This window comes from Belonocnema kinseyi, chromosome 8 (genome assembly GCF_010883055.1).
Source record: "Belonocnema kinseyi isolate 2016_QV_RU_SX_M_011 chromosome 8, B_treatae_v1, whole genome shotgun sequence".
Taxonomy (NCBI): domain Eukaryota; kingdom Metazoa; phylum Arthropoda; class Insecta; order Hymenoptera; family Cynipidae; genus Belonocnema; species Belonocnema kinseyi.
In genome coordinates, this window is record NC_046664.1 from 37,497,407 (window position 1) to 37,518,374 (window position 20,968).

The 20,968-nt window shown below is 36.3% G+C and overlaps 1 protein-coding gene across 2 annotated transcripts; it reads right to left on the bottom strand.

The window, feature by feature from the left end:
• Nucleotides 1-477: 477 nt before the first annotated feature.
• On the bottom strand, nucleotides 478-18,333 carry LOC117177743 (zinc finger MIZ domain-containing protein 1-like). Of its 2 annotated transcripts, none has more exons than XM_033368646.1 (8): nucleotides 17,468-18,333; nucleotides 8,335-8,605; nucleotides 6,774-8,210; nucleotides 6,508-6,693; nucleotides 6,123-6,265; nucleotides 5,516-6,014; nucleotides 5,184-5,411; nucleotides 478-2,905 (listed from the first exon to the last, which is right to left on the bottom strand). In XM_033368646.1, the coding sequence occupies exons 2-8, from the start codon at nucleotides 8,422-8,424 to the stop codon at nucleotides 2,768-2,770; spliced, it is 2,721 nt and encodes a 906-aa protein (XP_033224537.1). In that variant the 5' UTR covers nucleotides 8,425-8,605; nucleotides 17,468-18,333; the 3' UTR covers nucleotides 478-2,767. The 2 variants fall into 2 exon arrangements, with proteins under 2 accessions (XP_033224537.1, XP_033224536.1); XM_033368645.1 differs by having other exon boundaries at nucleotides 6,774-8,213.
• Nucleotides 18,334-20,968: the final 2,635 nt, after the last annotated feature.

Sequence of the window (20,968 nt, forward strand, 5' to 3'; positions counted from 1 at the left end):
CAACCGTTTTTTATGACTGATTAAGTTCTTGCAATTATATAAGAAAATTTTTATGTTTTTTACTGATAAGCGGTTGTGACACAGTGAAAAAAAAATCAAAATGAGTGAAAATATTGATAAATGTTGATTATATCGGAAGTTATTGAATATATAAGAAAACATTCAAATTTACACAATTTTTGCAATATCTACTTTAAAAAATGGACAAATTTGTTTCATCCAGGGCTTATTTTATACAGAATTTCCAGAATAATCAACTCTTAGAGAGAAATTTTTTTACCTCTTATGCGAAACCTTCTGACCACCCCTGTATGTGATGTATGCTCTTTTATTGATTCCATTGAAACGTCGCAGTTCGACATTGGATTATCAAGATACAGTTACTTCTGACAATGAGATCAGCTTTCAAGAAAATTAAAAAATACTTCCTTATTTCCTAAAAAGAATAAGGTTTAAAAAAATAATAAAACACATTAGTACTGTTGTAACTGGCCAATAAGTATTTGCCATTTTTCTTATATTATCGTTCTATTTTTCATATGTACAAATAATATACAATGATTGCCTTTAATATATACGTATTATTAAAATCTAATCTCAATGATGTTATAGTAGTTACATGAAATAGAAACTTGACCGCAACTAATTCATTGTACGCCATAGTACTGCGCTTTAAAGTATAAATACAGTTTTATATAAAATTTGTATAATCTACATGAATCACTTGAAGTATATCTCTTCCTTTAATCACAAAAGGTTATAAATGTAATAACTACCACGCGAGCAGGGGGTCGTGGGCTGTGCCACTCTGGCAGTACATTATTTAAATAGGCACATTTGATTAAATTTTGTCTCATAAACCATCAAATCATTTTTTTTTTTCGATCAATTTTACAAGTTCAGCCTCATTTTTACGCACAGATTTTTTGCGAATTATCCTGATTTAAAATCTCCCTGTTTTTATTTATCTCTCAAGTGTTTCTACAATCAGAAACCAAATTCAGCTTTGTAAAATCATTCATTTAAAGATATATATACACAAATGATATTTTGAATTTGTCATGATTGTCTATATTTTAAACGAGTATAAATATTCTCAATATGTCTCATCAATATGTCAAAATTCCTTCGCTATCCGTACGTAAGAATGGGCATCGTGGATTAAAAGTGAGATGTAGCTTCAGAGATGCATTTAGTAGTACTTCGGTCATTTTGATTTAATTTAAAAGATACGTGTCTTCTTATAAATTTCATTCATAATAGACTTGTACCAGACATTTCGATATCATCAATAGCCTAAACGTTTGTTTTTTTTTCTATTCGAAACGCTTACAAGAATGTTCCAAATGTCACTAATATCTGGATTTTTCATTCCTTTCGCAACATTAGTTAAAAAACGTTGCTATTCAGATGAATTTCGAATGCGAGGACGCCCGTCACCCCCTTTTGTTTTTTGGCCCCCTTGTAAACAGGGTTAAAACCTACTTTTATACCATTCAATATACAATGTGTAGGTTTTACTGTACAGTATCATGAAACTTATCTCATTTTACGATAAATCGAACAAGGGCAAAATTATCGACCTGAGAAAGTACGTGATGAGAAGTGGATCCTTGCGCTATATGGACATATCTTCTTTTTACAAGTACATATCAAGACCTTTTCGTCTGTCGTCACTGCTTCCATAGGTCCTATTTTGAGTACCCTCCATCAATATAGTGCCTCTACTAATAATACTATACTATGTCGTTTTATCTTTTAAATCTCGGAAGCATCAAGCTCCTCGAGATGTACTTTTCGCCGTTACTATCTCTCTTTCTCTCTCTCTCTCTCTCTATCTCAAAAAAAGAAAGAAAAAAAACCAATATGTCCTATTTCATAAATAAGCAATGCGTTTTACAATAGATGGATAATACCTTACCGAGTCGAAGGAAAACTTATTTACAAACAGCCACTGTACAGACGTGGATTTTTACGACGTAGGTCTCTAGGCCTTGAATGTAAGTAGATCTCTTTGAAATAAAGAACACATGAAACATTTCACTAGGTCTCAAAACTTGAAGCTTGAGCTTCTAATTGTGATGGGAAGTTTCGCAAGTGTCTTCAGTTTGAAATGCGTATGGTCTTTACATACAAGCAATAACATTTTTCGCTTGTTATCCTACATTTAGAGGTCATTGTTCTATGTCTAATATGCCCTAGTTTCGTCAATAGGTATATTTTAATTAGAGCTAAAATTGTTTGTACCATTGTTTAGGTGAGAGCACCTTCAGCAACCCCTCCCTGTCATTCTCTTGTCGTTAGCTGCGTAATATTCCAGAGGAAGATTTTTGCAGCGAAGGTCCTGACACTTGGCGGTCACTCATTTCCAGCGAGAAACTTTTCCAGAAGGCTAGATTTATACCGAGGCTTGGGATGATATTTTCAAAGCGTTTCTCGAAGATCATCCATCACTCGTAGTTTACCAATGCATAAACAACAACTTAGAATGATTCGTTCGCAGTCTTTAAAATAAATTTCCCTTAATCTTTGGTAAAGAGGTTTTTAAAAAGTTTATAAAAAAAAATTGGATATCAATCTACGGATGCAATTTCTTCGGGAGTGAATAATAAATTAATGTAAGAGAACCGTTCTGAAAAGTCTAGCGCCAGTTTATGCGACATAAGACGTCGGGAAGACGTCTTACAATCTTCCAAAAAAATTTTGCCATACTTTTGGGTTTGTAATAATTTGATTATTGTGTCAAATAGCAAGAGCTAGCTGACTTTTACTCAAAGAGTGCTAAGATGTCGTCACTCGACGATGGATTTCCGCTACTGGCTCCACTGCTTGGTGGAGTGTTTAGGTCTGGTGGATCTAGGTAGGAGAGAAGTTCCATTGGATCTACTACGTCGTCTGGTAGCAACTGTAAACAAAAAATAATCATCATTAATACGATACACTGTTAGAAATTTTCGGAAAAGTCCGAGTAACTTTTATAGTAAATAGGGTTTTTTCGCGATTATATTTATATTTGATAGCTATATTTATTAAGGATTATGTAACGAAAAAAGTTCTCCTGTTGTAATATTTGGTTTAAGAGTGAAATTATTAACACACTTTAAAATCGTACGTATTTACGAATTGTTCAGTAAACATGACTACATTTTAGTACTTTTTCAATTAATTCTTTATACATACGATAAATATATTTATTTTCGGTAGATTTTCTCTAATGGTTTTTACGAAACCCTCCTTTGGCATTTTTTTTAAAGAATATTTTGTGACTTCTACTTTCGATGCGCAGATAAACAAATAAAACATCGGCACAAAAAAAGATATTTGAGAATCACTGACACCTGAACTGTGATTGGTGGAGAATCCGACCCCTTTGACGTCAAAGGGGCCCTACAATTGACATCGTGATAAAAAAATTCATATTTCAAAATTAAATTAAAAATAGTAAGCAATATGTAAAAAATATTTTATGGGCGTTTTTATAATTAGAATTTTATATACAATAAGATCCATTTATGGGAAAAATGATATCTGACGTTGGAAACAACCCTATTTACTAAAATTTTATTTATCTTCAGAAGCAGCTTCTGCAAATTACTAATGGCGTCCTAAAATTCCTAAATAATAACAGAAATATGAGTTATGATATTTTACGGGGTGGGGGGGGGGGTATTCATTCATGTATATAATTTTTCGCAACTCGCAAATGCAAAAAATGGCTTGCAGTAATTGAAAAGAAATTTAATATGAATTTAAGATTACACGCAACAAAAAAACTGCAGTAACCCTGATATAATATTCTTGTTTGTAACTTATTTACCTTGTATTTATATTTTTTTTTGTAGTTGCTTCCTCCACAAAATTACCTTTTTAGTAATAAATTTTATTGTTTGCTTAGAAATTCAACAATTTTGCTGAAGTCGTTCTTTTTGGTTAAAAATTAAAATTCTTGTGTTGAAAATTCATCTTTTTGGTGTAACAATTCAACTATTTTCATAGAAAATTGACTTATTATTTAAAACATCAATTTTGATGCGACAAAGTCAAACTGAAATCTTTTTAGGTTGAAAATTCAACTATTTTTTCGTAGAATAGTCTTTCTTTTAAGTTTAACTTTTTTTGTTGAAAATTCATATTTTTGAGTAGAAAATTCAACTATTCACATAGAAAATTTCTTTCTCATTACAAACTCATATTTTAATGCTGGAAAGTCAAATTGATATCTTTTTTTTAATGAAAATTCAACTATTTTTTTTGATATTTTGTCTTTTTGATTAAAAAATTCATCAATCTTAGTAGAAATTGCATCTTTCTTGGATAAAAATGCAAGAGTCTGTATAAAATTGCAACTGTTACGTCGAAATATCGTCTTTTTGGGTTGAAAATTCAAGTACAATCTCCGCAGAAAATTTGTTTCTTGTTTAACACTTTTATTTTGATATTGAAAAGTAAAAATAAAATCTTTTTGTGATGAAAATTCAATTTTTTTTTAAATTTCTATTTTTTATTTAAAAATTCATCTGTTTTAGTAGAAATTTCAACTTTCTTGGATAAAAATGCTACTGTTTGCTTGAAAATTAATCTTCTCTGTTTGAGGATTCAAGTTTTTATTTTGGTTAAACCATTTTGTTAGGAAATAATTTTTTTTTTAGTAACATTCATATTTTTTAGTTGAAAATTCATTTCTTTGGTTGCAAATTTTTTGTGCAAAAAATTTACATACAAAAATTATGTATAAAAAATAAAATAACATTTTATCTCAATTTTGTGAGTAAATTTCTCCAAACATGTAATATATAGAGACAATATTGTCTATTTCATTAATTTTAGTGAAAAAATTAAATTATATATTTTTCACAAATAAATAATAAGTCTTTTGTCTTGACATCACTCATATTCTCAGGGCCTCACTCAGGACAAATATAAACTACACGTCTTATATTAAAACTTAATGAACCGAAAAAATGTGTTAGCCTCTTGAAATTTTCAGTTACAGTAACTCAAAAATCCTAAACTCTAACAGAATTTTCTAAATCACGTGACTGGAGTTTTATGCAGTTAAGATTGCTGGAAATTTTCTGTTACAGTTTAGAAAAATTTAGAAACTGAAAATTCCTACAGAAATTTATAAGAGCGATACTTAAAGTATATAGTATCAAGTGTGCAACTATTTAGTGGAAACCTACGTTTAACGCTTCCTGTCCTGTTCCCTCGCCATCAATGACTGCAGCGGGATCGAAATTAAGATCCGAAGGTATGTCTGCTGAGTCATTATTAATATTTGTAGTCGTGTTGCCAGATGTGTTGTGATTGGACTCTTGCGACGAAGGTGGAACACTAGGAGGTCCACTATTTCCTCCGCCCGGAGTGTGAGGAGTATGCGGTGTGTGTGGCGTATGAGGTGTGTGCGGCATCTGAAATGTAAAATTAATTTTTTAGAAATTGTATCATGCGGAAGTGTTCCTAAAGATATATTCGTGTAAACTTTAATTCTGAGATGTATTGACAATTATTTTACCTGATCGTTTAGCGACTTTTCCATGGCATTGAGGGGATCCAAAGAGTTGACGGAATCATTGAGATGACTCAGAGGTCCCGTTCCACTGACATAATCCGTATTTCCGGCAGGATTCGTGCCCGAGTTGATATCGTAAGATCCTCCAGATGAGTTTCGATGATTGATATTATTGTTTCCATAGTTAGGAGGTGTGTTGTTCATCATTGAACCGCTAACAATACTATTCATATCGGGAGGTATGTAAGGACTCATCGCCTGATTCATGTCCCAACTGTTCATAGTCGGCATATTCATACTACCCGGTGACATTGCCTTGATCATTCTCTTGCAGTCACCATCATCCTCTGACTTTATATTTATACTATTTAAAATCTTAGCTGGCTTCCAATTAGCTGCCGAGTCTATTGTTACTTCTTCCACGTCCGGCGTACTTGAAGTTGTGTTTAAAATGCCCCACATGTATTGATCTACTTCTAATCCCTCCAACTGGGCTGGTTTCCTGCGAACAAGACACGCAATGATTAATTTCCTTTGTGAAATATTTATCTGCTGTAAATGAATCATAGACTGTTAATTGTTTAGTAATATTGCTTTCAAAGTAACTTACATGCAGACTGAGCACCTCCACGAACCCCGTTCACAGTTTAGTTGCAGATACGATTCCAGATCGAAGCATTGGATGTGTTTACAGTCATGACCCCTCGCTGGTAATGTGATCCGTTTGTGACTAATAGGACATTTGAGTGATACCTGTCAGAAAAAAGCATCAAATGTTATAAAAACGTCTTGGAAATTTGATCTTTCATTGTTGCTGAACATTATTTCCACACTCTTTCTTTCAACTTTCTCTGGAATTTAATTAAGAATCATGATTTGATATATATTCTATATCTAGACATTCGATATCACGTAGTACACCTAGGCATTAAACGTCGCTATTCAATAGTACAAAAAATATGGTTCTTACACTCGATTCGGGATACCACACTTACCTTTAGTGCTGTTTGTTCTATGACGTCTGCTTCCGTTTTTATTCCGTTGTTGGACATCGTGTTGCTAAAGTTCCTTTTTATTTTTGTAATACAGTGCTCGGCTGTAAGCAGTCTTTTGCGTAAGAGTCCTTGTAATACGCTTCGTACACTCGGTCGGTGTACCAATTGGAGGACGAATAGATGCGACTGTAAATATGAATAATGTCAATACCCGTGTAAATTTTCTTCCACCTTATCGAGTTTCATTTCTAGGTTTTTATACTTACACAGCAGCACGCCGACACCGTGATTTGAACGGTGTTTCGACCCGCTTGGCAGACATCCTTGAGGTAAAGGGGCTTATGCGAGACTTTTTGTTCACCCCTATCGATCATGAGCGGGGTTGCATTGACGGAAACTTGTACACTGCCAGGCCAGTTTGTACTCATTTGCCGATCTTCGTGGTGGAAACACTTAAGTTGTAATTCGAGATCCGACCGCCACATCAAGGTTTGATGAACAGTCTGCTTGAGGTGGAATACGTGGTTGCTTACAGCCAAATTGTGCTCCAGTCGAAACGGTTGAAGAATGATGCCGTCTCTCACGGGGAATGTTAATCTTAATTCGTCGTCTTTCTGCATACTGACTGGTGTTTTAAGTTCGTTGAAGTTAGGTGGTTTAATGTCGGAGTTTGGACTAATGTAGGGAGGTATACTAGCGGCAGGAGTTAGAGGAGGTGTTGGATTTCCAGGAACGGGACTATGCTGGTAGTTCATGTTTCCCGCTGGCGTTGTTCTCATCGGCGAGGCGACTTCCTGTTGGTACTGGCTGGTGGCCACGTACGACGAGGGAGCTCCATATCCTGCATTCGTTTGGTGACCAACAAACTGGTTGCCGACAGTGGTCGGTCCCATACTGACAGGTACACTGGCGCTGTAATATTGGTTGGGTTGGGAAGGAGCATTGTAAGATGGAGTAGTTTGTCTGATGCTGGCGGTTCTGATCATAGGATTGGGAACAAATCCAGTTGTCGCGGAATTGATGGCCTGAACTGGTGGATACTGCTGTTGAAAGTTTGGTCTCGTGGGAGGATAACTGCTGGGATATTGGGGTACTTGGTTCGTGGGCATGTTGTTGAAACTCGGTTGCATAGTTGCAGGATTTGGTCCAGTGGGCATATTTGTGTAGGGTCCCTGTTGTCTCTTTTGTGCCATGTGCATTGCCGGATTCGGGTAAGGAGTCAATCTTCTTGGATAACCTTGCTGCTGCTGTTGCTGCTGCTGTTGTTGGTGTTGATGTTGTTGGTGCTGTTGTTGCTGCTGAACCTGCATGTTGATTTTGTTCATTTGGATCGTATTAGGCCCCATTACGTTACTCATTCCCATGTTTCCCATATTACTCATCGCGCTCATGGAGTTGATCGAATTCATCTGCGTCATTCCGTTCATTCCATTCATCCCGCTTATACTGTTCATGCTGTTCATACCTCCCATAGCCATTGGATTCATAGAATTCATACTGCTCATGGAATTTATCGAATTCATAGAATTCATAGAGTGCATTTGACCCATCGAGCCCATATTATTAAAAGTATTCATTCCGATTGGCCCCATGCCCGTCATTGGTCCTCTCTGACCGTACCCCGAACTGTACGATTGGTGGGAGATGCCATGTTGGCTCTGCATCTGCGACAAGCGCATTAGATTTGGCGACTCGTTATAGAACTTCTGAAATCAAAAACAAAAGGTTAAGTATGGAAGAGAACAATTATTGGCTTTCGATGTAGGTAAATGCTGGTAAAACAGGAACCTAGTGCAGTAAATTTCAGTGTAACAGATTTTCATTTACCTGATTGAACTGAGTGGGGATATCTTGGCGGTCCTGCATGGCCACCACGCTAGCAGTAGCGGTGGCCGTAGAAGTGGCAGCTGCCACCATTGCCGCGGCACTGAACGTCGAACCACCACCCCCACTTTGGGGTGGTGCCGTGTTATGATAGCCGGATGATAACACGGGCACAGCCTTTATGCCGACGAGCGCCGTTTTTAATACTTTATTTTATCGTTTTCTGAAGTGATATGGCCCGTATTACTACAGGTATGATACTCCTTCCGAAATTCTGAAACAGAACAAATTTTCATATAATTTTCATTTTCAGATTCTATTAAGAAAAATTTAATGTTTAAAAATATTGCTCTTCAATTGGTAAGAATAACTCTTTGCGTTTCGAATCTCGCGCCACAATAAGCCTTGACCTTACGTTGTTTTCCTACTAGTAACTGACTAGAAAATGACGTCATGATTTTTTACTTGATTATGGCGCGAAATTTAAATAAAAAATTGGCCTTTACTCTTTAAAAGTTATTCGAAATATTTTTTTATACATAAGTGACTTTCATTTAAACACAAAGGAATTTAATTATTCTTTGATAAAAAAAATAATTCCAAAAATTACTATTATTTCAAAAATGCACAAACTCCTAAAATAGCTTTTCTATACCTCTTCCTGCGACATTCGAAAGATCGGTTTACTACTGAAGTAAAGTTTTCCTCCTTGCTGTGATGGTTTGAGGATAAAAAGGAAAATGTTTACTGTTTGTGTGGTGCGGTGGTGCGCCTTCTAAAAATCTCCCCCCAAATCAAGAGTTTCGACAAGTTTGAGAATTTCTAAGAAAGCCCTATACCTGCATCCCCGATACTCAGAACCAGCACTGCGAGTCAGTGCTGTAAAATATGGAGACCTCGGGGTCCCTTCGATATTGTATACTTATCAGAAGAATTTTTTTTCTATTTTGCAAATATGGTTTGCATTATTCATTATTTATATTTTTCACGATATCAAGTCTTAATATTTTTGAAAGCAAACAGTGTGACTATGTGGAAATTATGTTTTTTATTAATCTGGAAATTGGGTTGAGATTATAAAAGGCACAATATAGGAATACAAAATATATTTATTTAGTAATAAGTATTTAAAGTTTGAGGTTATAAATAACTTGCATTATTCGCCCTTTTAAAGTCAAGCGCATTTCTATGCTATTAGATTATTTTCGTTTATTTTTAAGGTAGACTGTTCGTTAAATTTAAAAAAAAATAGTTAGGTCCTTTGTGTGTAGTTTACGCCACTGGTTCGATCCCGAGTCTTTACCCCGACCCGCCGTTCCTTCCCAGCTGGCCAAGCTCGTCGAAGTCCCTATTGCTTTTCTGTGGGAAATGCACGTGCTCGCTATTCACACACCGTGCGCATAATACACACATCCCTACCGCGTTCTACACATCGCGCCGTTCGAGTCGAAACGCCGCAAACGGTCTTTAATGCCTCAGACACAATAAAGCAAACGAAAAAAAAAACTTCGAATATTTTCTAAAGTCTCAACCCAATTTAAAAAAAAGACAAATTCTTTCAATTTCGTACTTTTTAAGCTTAAATTTCATTTGAGAATCTTATAATTACTCTTTGTGTAATACAAAATCATTATGAAGAAGTCAGATTTTCAAAAAGAGCCTTATGCCTCATCATGTCTATTACTTTAAAAAATACCAATGCTCAAGGTCATGATGTGTAAGAAATGTACATAAATATATCAAGTTTCAATTTAATATATATTCATAAGTTTCACTCTCAAACCCTTGAGGCTTAAGGGGGAAGTTTGTGTTTCTTTGTTTGTTGCAGTTACTTTTAGAGGTGCTTTTTGTGAGTGAGCCACGAGAAAAGTAAAAAAATGTGAGTATAAAAATAAATTGGGAACAAAAGACCCTCGAAAATAATTCAATATCATGTACAGCGTTCAGGGGTTGACGTCATCCGCGTTTTACCCCCTTTACTTCATTCATGCTGAATGCAATCCACCTCACCTAACCTAACCTCTCATTTTCCCCCTAGTCAACATCCCCTCTTTCCGTTGGGTTCTCCTTCCATCGGGTCAGACTCTGCTACGGGTTTCTATTCTTGGATGTCAATATTTCGTCAACTAGAGCCCACTCGGCACGCAACAAAAGCCTTGTAACTTGCGCCGCCGCGTGAGAGAAGCTGTAAATTATTGCCGACTACCCCACAATGGCGATCACCGAAGCCGACTGCGTCTCCTAATAGTGCTGTCTGTTGCCCTTCATTTTCTTTGTTATCCCTATTTTCTGCGCTAAATCATTTGCTTTACTACCTGTTAACTACTGTAATTTATAAACATATAAAAAAGGCAATAAATATTTGAAAAATTATTTATAATATTCTACCCTATTACTTTTTTTTTCTTATCGATAGTACAAAGAAATACATCGAATTAAATTTAGTAAAAGAACTTTATAATTTAGTACTACAACTTTCGTTGTATTTTATTAAGAGCTAAGATCAGATTTGGTCTCGATTTAAATGAAAATAAAGCACCTGATCTTGAGATAATGACATTGGTTGGATCACTTTAAAATTGAGGCACATTTGAATTTCAAAGAGAGACAGTGTAACCGACCGTGAAGAGAACAAAATAGTCAGGTTAACACGCACATGCTTCAAATTGCTATCTTCATTATCCGGTAATGCAGATGATATCTTTATAAAAGACTAATTAGGTTCCGCATAATTATCTTCTATTGCATATACGTTTTATTATAAGTATCCAATTATTCTATTATCTAAAGTCTTCTTTATTTCACATAAAGGTTAACATCCTACAGAAACTTCTAAATCGATTTTGTCTTTTCAATAAATTATTTGAGTTAAATTATTATTTATTTATTAAAATAGAAAAGCCTTCATTTTCCACGAAGGATGCTGAATATTTCGACCGGTTAACATATGCGATGCAAGAGGTTGACGCTTCAGAACGGAAGCAACATCTGCCCTACCAACGAAATTTTGAAAAGGATGGGGACTCGGATCGAGAAAAGTATTTTGAACGTCGATATATTTAAATCCAACTTCCGCTTGGGGCATAATAATTATTTGTATGCAAGGCTAGAATAGAAAAATCTTCAATTTAAAATTAAAACGGAATTAACGAAAATATTTTTCGACATTTTTGAAATCTTGAGAAAAATGTTGTATAAATTTATTCCCAGCTATGCATGAGCAACGAAGTACATTTAAGTATGCGTGCTCGAAATCAGTGCTGTAATTGGTCTGCGGCCAAGGTCCGTCAATAGCCAAAGACTATATATAAGCCAGCATATCTATTTTCAAACCAGCGATTCGCAGTGAAGTTTCTACCGAAATTGGAATTTGGAAAATCTGCGTTTTTAGGAATTCATTTTAAACAGGAAAATTTACATTTTTCTTGATAATTTTGTAAAAGGAGATGAATATAGATATTATTTAATATGTAGAAAAAACGTAATAAATCAAGAAAAAATTTGAAAGTAACTATTAAGTAAGACTTAATAAAAAATCATCATTTCTCAAAAATTAGGTGCACTTTTTGTTACCACGAAAAATTATATTTTATAATAAGAGAACAGAATCCTACATTTTTATTTTTAACAAAATAAAAAATCGTGTAATTTGTACGTTTTCAAAAAATGGTAACTAATTTGGGTTTTCAACACATCTTGCTATTGAGTAGAACTATGAAGTGAGCAACTGCGTGTTTTCATTAGTCGTAATGTGGAGGAACGAGGGTAAGAAGTGATCTATTTTCTGCACTGTTACTCCCTTGAATGCCTCTAACACGTACTTCTTTAGTCTGACTCGCACAAGTTGTGACTACTGAATCATCGCACCACTATTACAAAAAAGATAAGCGTATAATCAACTCTGGAACTTCTTATTTTTTCTCAGAATTGTTTTTAAAAGTCTGAATGAAAAGACGCAATGATGAGTTAAGAAAAATAAATGTATTATTGGTCACATATTTCATGACTGTACAATAAACCTTTAATCTGGCGCGTTCAAGTGGAAAAGATTCTAAATACTTCCATCTCGGCGCAGAGAAAGTTTTGTTAGTATTGTAACTTTCTTCAAGTTATTATTGAGAATATTGTGTAAATTGGTACGATAAAAAACGTTGAGTATTTTAATTATGAATTAGGCATTTAGTCATTAAAGCGTAGAAATAAAGATAAGCATTATAATTCGCACTAATATACCAGGTTTTGTGACATTTGAAAATTTAGAGCATTTATGCACGTGTTAGGGAGCACGCGACTCTGCGTGTAAATGACATCTGACAGGTGTCAGTCGATTGATGCGACACAGGAACAAAGTGGCATTCCCGCTAGAAACATGAGTGCTCACTTGTTGAACGATCTATTCACAAGTTAACCAACCATCTTTCACAAAAAGATTCACGAATTCAGGAGCGGATGAACAATTTGCATCCCTTGTTTAGCTTTAAGAATGACCCTACAAAAATATATACCAGTAGGCCATTACAGAATTTTGGCATTGAAGGGTTCCTACTACAATTTCAATTTTTAGCATTAATAAGGAAATGTATCTTACATTTTTACGTTAGCAATAATTGAGTACTGTTCAGCTTGGTTGGATTACATGCTGTCTTGGCTATAAACTATGATCGACTTTAACATTAAATAACGAGGAAGAGATAAAGTTAACAAAGTAATAATAGTTAGGAAGAGAGAGTAATATTTTCGAGAGTCTGAAAGTGAACGTACAATAACTGATTTAAGACTTGCACTTCCTGATCAATCTCTTCTTATTGACCATGTTGAAGTCATAACTCGACCAAGTATTATTAAAATTTAATTACTTTCCGACCTTGCATCAAAGCGCATAAGAGAATATTTTACGAAGGACGCTTATTGTCATCCTGTTGTATACGTCACCTCCATGAGTCGCGGCAAAACAAACGTTTCATAACTTCAAATGGAATTTATCGCGTGTATAATGTTTACGTAATCAAGACCTCCTGCTTATCCTACCCCGCAAAATCGGTTCTGGCCGACTGGTTACCATCGTGTCATTCGTATTACATATCAGCGAAAACAATTGCAATCGCATCTTGTTTTGCTGAAACTTTATACATCGCAAATGTAATTTGGATGGACTTGTTGAACTTGTTTAGGCTTGAAACTTCGAAACACCCAAGACCGCTATTGGAAGAATATGGTCAATTGATTCTGTTTGCAAATTGAACACACATTCTAGATTCCAGAAGACCAAACAGAAATATTCACATAGGAAAACTCGGCCTTTTTGCCAGTTAGAGCGCTTCATTTCCTTTCGACCTTATTTCTTGATTGGTGAAAAACACTTTCGAATACATTTCATACAATGATGCGGAATATGAAATTTCTTCTCTCGACATTACACTTTTTTCACTTAAAAATTCTACCCACTCTCCCATTAAAGATTCAATTACTAGTTTTGTATTTACAAATGGTAAAAGTAGGTGAAAGTAGTTTAAGGAATGCTCTCAATGTTCAATAACTTTCAGAAATTTTAAAGATGTGTTTAAGGTATCGCTTTCAATTTCAACATATCAACAGATTCATATCAAGATTTACAGAGAGTTTTATATTTAAATTGGAAATAAGGTTGGTTTCGGCAATGCATGTTTGTTCAGAGATTTGCGTCTTTAACAAACACGCGAGAAAAAAGTGTAGGTTGCTCAAAATTGAAGGAAAGTGTGTATGATAATTTGTTCGAGTGTCCTTTTTGTGGAAGGTGTATCATGCGTAGATGGCCATTGACCAGCAAATTTTGCAAAGCGGAGAGTAAAAGTGAACTCTCAAGTCCTACGCAATACTAGTGCGCCAACGTGCCAAGATAAATTTATAATCCTGCGCTTCTATGACATAATTCTTTGCTAGTTAAAACGTCAGTTGTAACCTTGAAAACATTTTTCAATATGACGTGAAAGCACAAAGATCATCATCGTCTTGATTCCAATCTCATTCTACAGACTAGACTGGAGGGAATTCCCACACAAACTTACCCACAGAGGTAAAAATTATCACATTTAATTAAGAGTTCATACGGAATAGTGTATTCAATGCCGTTTAGCGAATTTGATTGTTTAAAAAAAAATTAAAATTAGGATTATAAATATGAGAGAGTAGCAAAAATTAGTATTTAATTGATTTGAATTGATATTTTCTGAAAAATTCTTAAAGCAGAAAGGAGACATTTTTCTTTATCATTAAATATCTTGCCGATGACTAAATGAGCATTTCTGTCTGTATCGTCAAATAAGATCAACCTCAATTGAGGGAGGATCAAGTCAGAGTGCGACACCAGTCTGGTTCTTGGATATCCCCTCCAATACTAATAGTTTCTCGCTTCTCGACCCCTTATTCCCCTCACTTCGACCGTCTCTTTTGCTTTTCCCCTCACGTTCCTGATACACCCATCCAACACACTGAGATCACGAAACGCGTATCGAGAGTACGCTTATTTTAACATGCCTATTTCTGATATTGTATCCCACTGGCGTTCTGTCTTCGAATTAGAAGTCTTTACTGAATATACTCAAAACACTCAAATATAACCAATGTCTACATCTTAACAATTCTCAATATACAAAATGAAAAACCTCTGCCATTCGAATGTAAAACATTAACATGAATTTCCCTGCATTAAAATAATAATAATATTCTCAATGCCATTAAATTAATCTTTCTTCGGTAAGATAAGAGATAAACGTTTCAGAAAAGTTCTCTTTCTTAAAACTTCATTTCTGCAAAAAAATGTATAGGTATTTAAAATTTTTGGGGCGACAAATTTTTGGCGTGCTGTCACAAGAAGTGATGTTTGAAAAATAATCGCTTTTGCCTCTTTTTATTGTTGCATGCTCGATTGCTTGCAAGGTTGGTTGCCTTGGAGGGTGTCGTCAATTTCAGTTAACCTGGTAATTACTGTTTTCACGGTTCTGACACTCGGATCGTTTGCAACAAGTGAATAAATTAGGGATTCTATAATTATTCTGTTATGACGAAAGAGTCTTCATAGGCTTTTTAAAGCAACAGGTGTTGAGAAGAATTGTTAAGATTATAGTCGAAGCTGCAAAGAAAAACGAAAAAACGTTGAATTTATTTAATATTTCTTTCAATCATAATGTTGCATCTTGGAAAAAATTAAATCCGAGGAAAAGATCAGGAAACGTTTTTAGGTCGATGAAAAAGTGTAGACGTCATGAGGAAAATGTTTTTGAAATTATTGTACAGCGTTTCAATTCCCCTTCTCGTCATTCAAGTGGCACGAGCCGGTGTCTGTTTCCTATCCAGCGCCCCTCTTAGTTACGTCACTGGGTGACCATTGCGTATTTCGTAGAGAGTACACAATAATTTATGCTTACTGTGTATTCTATACGTGACGTACCGTCGAGTCGTTCTTGATCGAATTGAAATAATAAATTTTATTTCGAGTGATAAGGAAACGACAGCTAGCGGAGATTACGCTTATCACTTGACAAGAAATTGCGTACTTTTTTTAATAATTTTTTTTACGTGTACAACTCATGACATGTATTTTCAGTCACCTGCACGAAACGATAAGCATTTAATAAATTATTTATTAATGCATTCATGGAAGAAAAAGGAAACGATACTAAGGTCACGAGTGGAAGAAAAGTTGCACGCGTCGTAATTCCTCTCAGATGGCACTTTGACAGAAGCGCTGAAAGTCACTGTTGACACGATCACTACCGCCACTAATCGTCTTGTCAGTTTTTATTTATCTGCTAACTTTTATAAATTGAATTAGAAAAATAAAAATACAATAATGCTAAGTTTCATAAGAAGTCAGAATATCAAAGTTGAATTTTCATATTTTATCCCAGATATCGCAAAGTGCATTCCTTTTAGTAGCTTGCGTCAATGAACTCTTCGTTTGGAATTATATCGCTATCTATTTTCTGAGAAGAATTGACAGATTCCTTTCGGACAAAGAGAAATTCTCCGGACAAAGAAAGTTTCTGAAAGTATGAGACTTTTGATAAAAACAGTTAAGCAAAACCAGAAAAAAATGTAACGCAAAAATCGCAGTAGATATATTCTCAAGGTCATCAGCTACTCTCGCAAACTAATAGCGTCTTCTATTGGGAAATAAAAATTGCAACAAGTTTTAGTAAAATGCAAAAGATGCAATAATCGCACGCCAATGAAATTTAAATACCGGGTAGTCGTGCGTAAACAATACATTGTATATTTCCATAATGTACAGAGTGCACATCGGGTTCTGTTTGGTGCGAAAATAACATTTCGGTGTACGTGACTTTCCGCGTTGCTTTTCCTCTCCCCATAAAACGAGACACTCGGCTCTGGTTCACTCGAGTGCTGCATGGGATGAAAGCGACAAATCTTTAGAACAGTTAACCATTGTGAAAGCGCGATACCAGAGCTCGAGGCAATAAAAATGCATACACAGTATCTGCCTGAGACTTGGATGACAGAAATCTCTTCAGTTTTGATAAACCGAAAACAAATCTAGGTAGACTAAACACGAGATGACATTACTGTCGTTTCAATTTGATGACGCGAAAAAAGCTGATGCTTACTGTTCCAATCCTCTTATAAAGCTGACCTTTCACTGACAATGAGAATTTTTCTTTAATGAATTTCTGAAATTTTCACATACTACCTATCATTCTGGTTCATGGATGTTAAAATAGATAACCTAGATTCCAATTTTTAAACTTAATTCTTCATTAAAAAAAAATGAAAATACAGCAAACAAGAAAATTTCAATCTGAAGACTTTGTACGAAAGTTTTAACTCTATTATACTTTTCTGGCATTTTATGTCGAAGTTACCAGCTTTAGGGCTGTTCTTAGATTTTAAAATCGGCGCGAACTTTGAATTCGAATTGAGTTACGCGCCCCTCGCTCACGTGTCGGAGCGAGGAAGCCGGACAAAAATTTAAAAACTATTCCGCAACTTTGGATGAAAGTTTATTATTATCAACAAAGTTTATTACAGAAAAATGTTTTCTTTTTGCAACTGGAATTTCGAATCTAATTGCCAATTTGTTAATACAAAAATTGGCAAAAGTTTCATAAACAACTTATTAACTATATAAATATAAACTTACCCTAGAGATGAAAAGGTAGCATAATTCTCCTGGTGATGAGCACTTGTAAAGTTATAATCCAAAAGTGGATGGCACAAAGTATATAAGCACTGATATTTGTCACACAGCACACAATGATATTTTTCTTTGAATCACGTCAATTGTCACTAAAGAATTGCACGAACGAGTGAGGACACTCGATTTTCGTTAGAGCGCATCACCTTACCCGTAAACATCACCGCATCGTCGTCGGTGACCGACTGTCAGTGTTCAGACTTCAGCGCACTGGAGGCGTACACACCGATCCTTCCGAGTGGCGTGATTGTAAGCGTCGGCGCTCGACGTAGTATGTGCTCTCGAACTCAGTGTAGAATCCAACGCTCGGGGTCGAACGCGCGGCGCCTCATTGGACTCGCCGGAAGAAACGTCAAACCGCGTTCCTCCTCTCTCTCACTCTCTTCCTCTCCTTCTTCGTCTGTCTCTCTCGCTCTTGGTCTCGACCTCTTTCCCTCTCAGTCGTTCTCTATATTGCTATTCTCCCTTTCTCTTCTCTTTTGCACCCTTCCTCTTATCCTCTCTTAAACTTTATTTATATCCGGTGGCTGCGCTACTCAGTCAGATTAGTCTGTCTGTAACGGACAGAGTATGAGAACCCAAATGCGAGTTGTGCTTTGCAGGAGAAGAGCAGCATCACGGATGAGTAAAACTGTAAAAAAACATGAGATTCTTAAAGATTGTGGCGAAAGAGATTGGACTGAGTCTCAGGTCAGGCCACTGCGAGCGACATTAGCAGCGCGCGCTAAACGGTTGAAAGTAATACTGCCTAGTGAGAGGTCGTTAAGCCTACGGGCTGTGTACAATCAGTGCCTACGGCATGTGTCTCTCTCTGTTCTGTCGACCCAATGCTTTGGTAGTGGTGATAGTTGTGGTGGTGGTTCTGGTGGTTTAGTAGTAGCAGCATTAGCCAGCATAGCATAGGTAGTGAATACTACTACTACACGAATGCAGTAGTCTGTAGTGGTAGTCATCGTGACGAAAAGGTGGGAGGTTGCGCGACATACGGAGTGGGACGGAGATACGCGACGAAAGCACGGGCACACAAACACCGTGACAAGCCGCACGAGGGAGTGGGGCGCTCGACCCGATGGCTAGCATAGCTGTCGACGACGAGATGCGGTAGGCCGGCGGGGGAGGCAGAACGTTCATCGGCAGAGAGAGGCAGAGGGCAGGGATCGAGGGAGATCGTGCAGGAAGGGCACTCGGCACTGGCGAGTCACGATGGAGGGGGCTGAGGGGTCGCACGCGGCACGGATGAGATCCGAGGGGTTGCCGAGCTGGGCGTCGGGGGTGGGGAGATTTGACCTGAGCTAGTTCCCCTCCATTCAATCCACGGCCACAATATCGGTTATAGCGAGCCACTGTTGCCAGTGTTGCCAGATTGTGCGCCTCAAGGGCTGCTGCAGCGGCAGCGTGTGGGTGGAGCCAGGCGTCAGAGGGAAAGGAAAGGTCCCTTGTACTGCCGTTAAACATGCCGCTCGAACGGCTCGATCTGCGAAATCCGCACGCTTTTGCCCTCCGTTTTCCGCACTTGGCGTGTGCCTGCCACTGCTGTGCCGGTACCACTGATGCTGCCGACTGCTGTGCCACTCGGCTGCCATGCCGAATACCGGTGCGATACGATTTGATGCTCATGTTGATGCTGAATAGCTTTTTTCAAGCAAAGTTGTCCTTGTCAATTCTTGTCTTCCTTGGTCTTTCTCATTTATACATACTTTGAGATTCTTGTATTTCTTCTACAGGAAAAAGGACATTTAAACAGAGGCTAAAGGAACCAGTTCGCGCTTATGGTACAATAAACAAAATCCGGTAAAGATTGTAGCATCATTTTTGACTGACATTGAGAGCCGTCGAGGGTTCGATTTCTTGCGCATGCACACGTGAGCGCATGATCCTGCTTCGTAATCTCTGCCGGTGGTTATGTTCACCACTGACGTAGGAGGTGCTACCCTTTCTACTCAGGCTCCATTCTCCGATACGTTTCACTCGAATTACCGATTTAGGACTTGATCTGAAAAATCACACACTTAAACAACTGGCAACTTTCCTTTCAACATGTAATGACAGTGGAATGTGGCACACATTCTCAGCGCAGACAATGGGTGTTTCCGAAAGTTTAGACGCAGATAAGACAGCTAAAAGAACTAAATTGTATTCATATGACGCTTTAGCTGGAACCTAGCAGCGATTGTGATAAACGTCTGGACTACAGAATACAGATGTCTTTTAGGATTTTAAAATTACCCTTGATGCTCGAAACTACTAAAGAAATATTCGGGATACCACCTGGATAATAGAGTCCAGGTGGAACCACATGGATTCCTTATAGAAAGAAAGGCACGCGCCAGTGAACCTTCAACAAAAAGAAATGCGTTGGAAAAACTCCAGTTTGACCCACATGAGACACGAGTTCTAAATATCATACATTCTTTCCACTGTTTGCTGACCTTGGAGGGTATACAGTACTTTTATCATTCACCAAACATCTTATCAGAATGATTAAGGAACTGATATTTGGAAAATGAAGTTGAGCAAGAAATTCATTTTACAGCATATTTCAAAATGATTCTTACCGTGTTATAATACTAAATACCTCGACACTCGTGAACTTAAAGCTCGTAAATCCTAAGCCTAAGGCGTAAGATAACTCTAATAACCCTCGCGTATTCTTTTAGGTTAGAGGAAATCTCTTGGGAAATTACTTTTCAGCAGGAGGCGCCACGTCCTGGATTTTTGTCAATATTTGGCAATTAGTAGTGCCGGGGATCATAAATAACTATTTGAAATTACCACGGGATCTTTCAAAATTTTCAATATTGGCAGGATCGGGCTCACGTCACTATTGACAATATTTGAGCCTTTTTTAACAATAACACTATTTTTCCAATATTAAAAAAAATCCACTATTTTATCGTAATTTCCTGCTAATCCAGGTAAAATTTTACATTTCGTTTAAAGATATTTTCAAACTTCCTGCGCTGATTAGCTAAAATCAAAAAATGTCTACCAACTCAAAAGTGCAGGTATACCTACCGGGAAATAGTCTCATAATTTAAATTCATAAATTCCTTGTTTTTCTATTAGAACTGGGATTGTATCACATTTTCTGGTTTTTGAAGAAATGTGTTTCAAATTTAAACCACTTTAATTGGAAACACATATAATCGTTCTATTTTATATAATTTTCAAATGAAAACTAGATTATTTATATACCTTATAATGAATTGAATATCGTTAAAAAATTTTAATCACATAAAATTGAAAGAGTTTTTTGAAAATCGGCAATTTTAAGAACTTTCTTTAACCCAAAGATACAAACACGAAGAATGTCTTTGTTGATTTTGTATTTAAGTTGTCTTAAAACATTCCTACATTTAATAGATAAAATAGTTATATCGAAAACATTAAGAAAAAAAGAAATTTATCATAAAATCGAAAAATTAAGTTTAAAAAAATACACCGTTT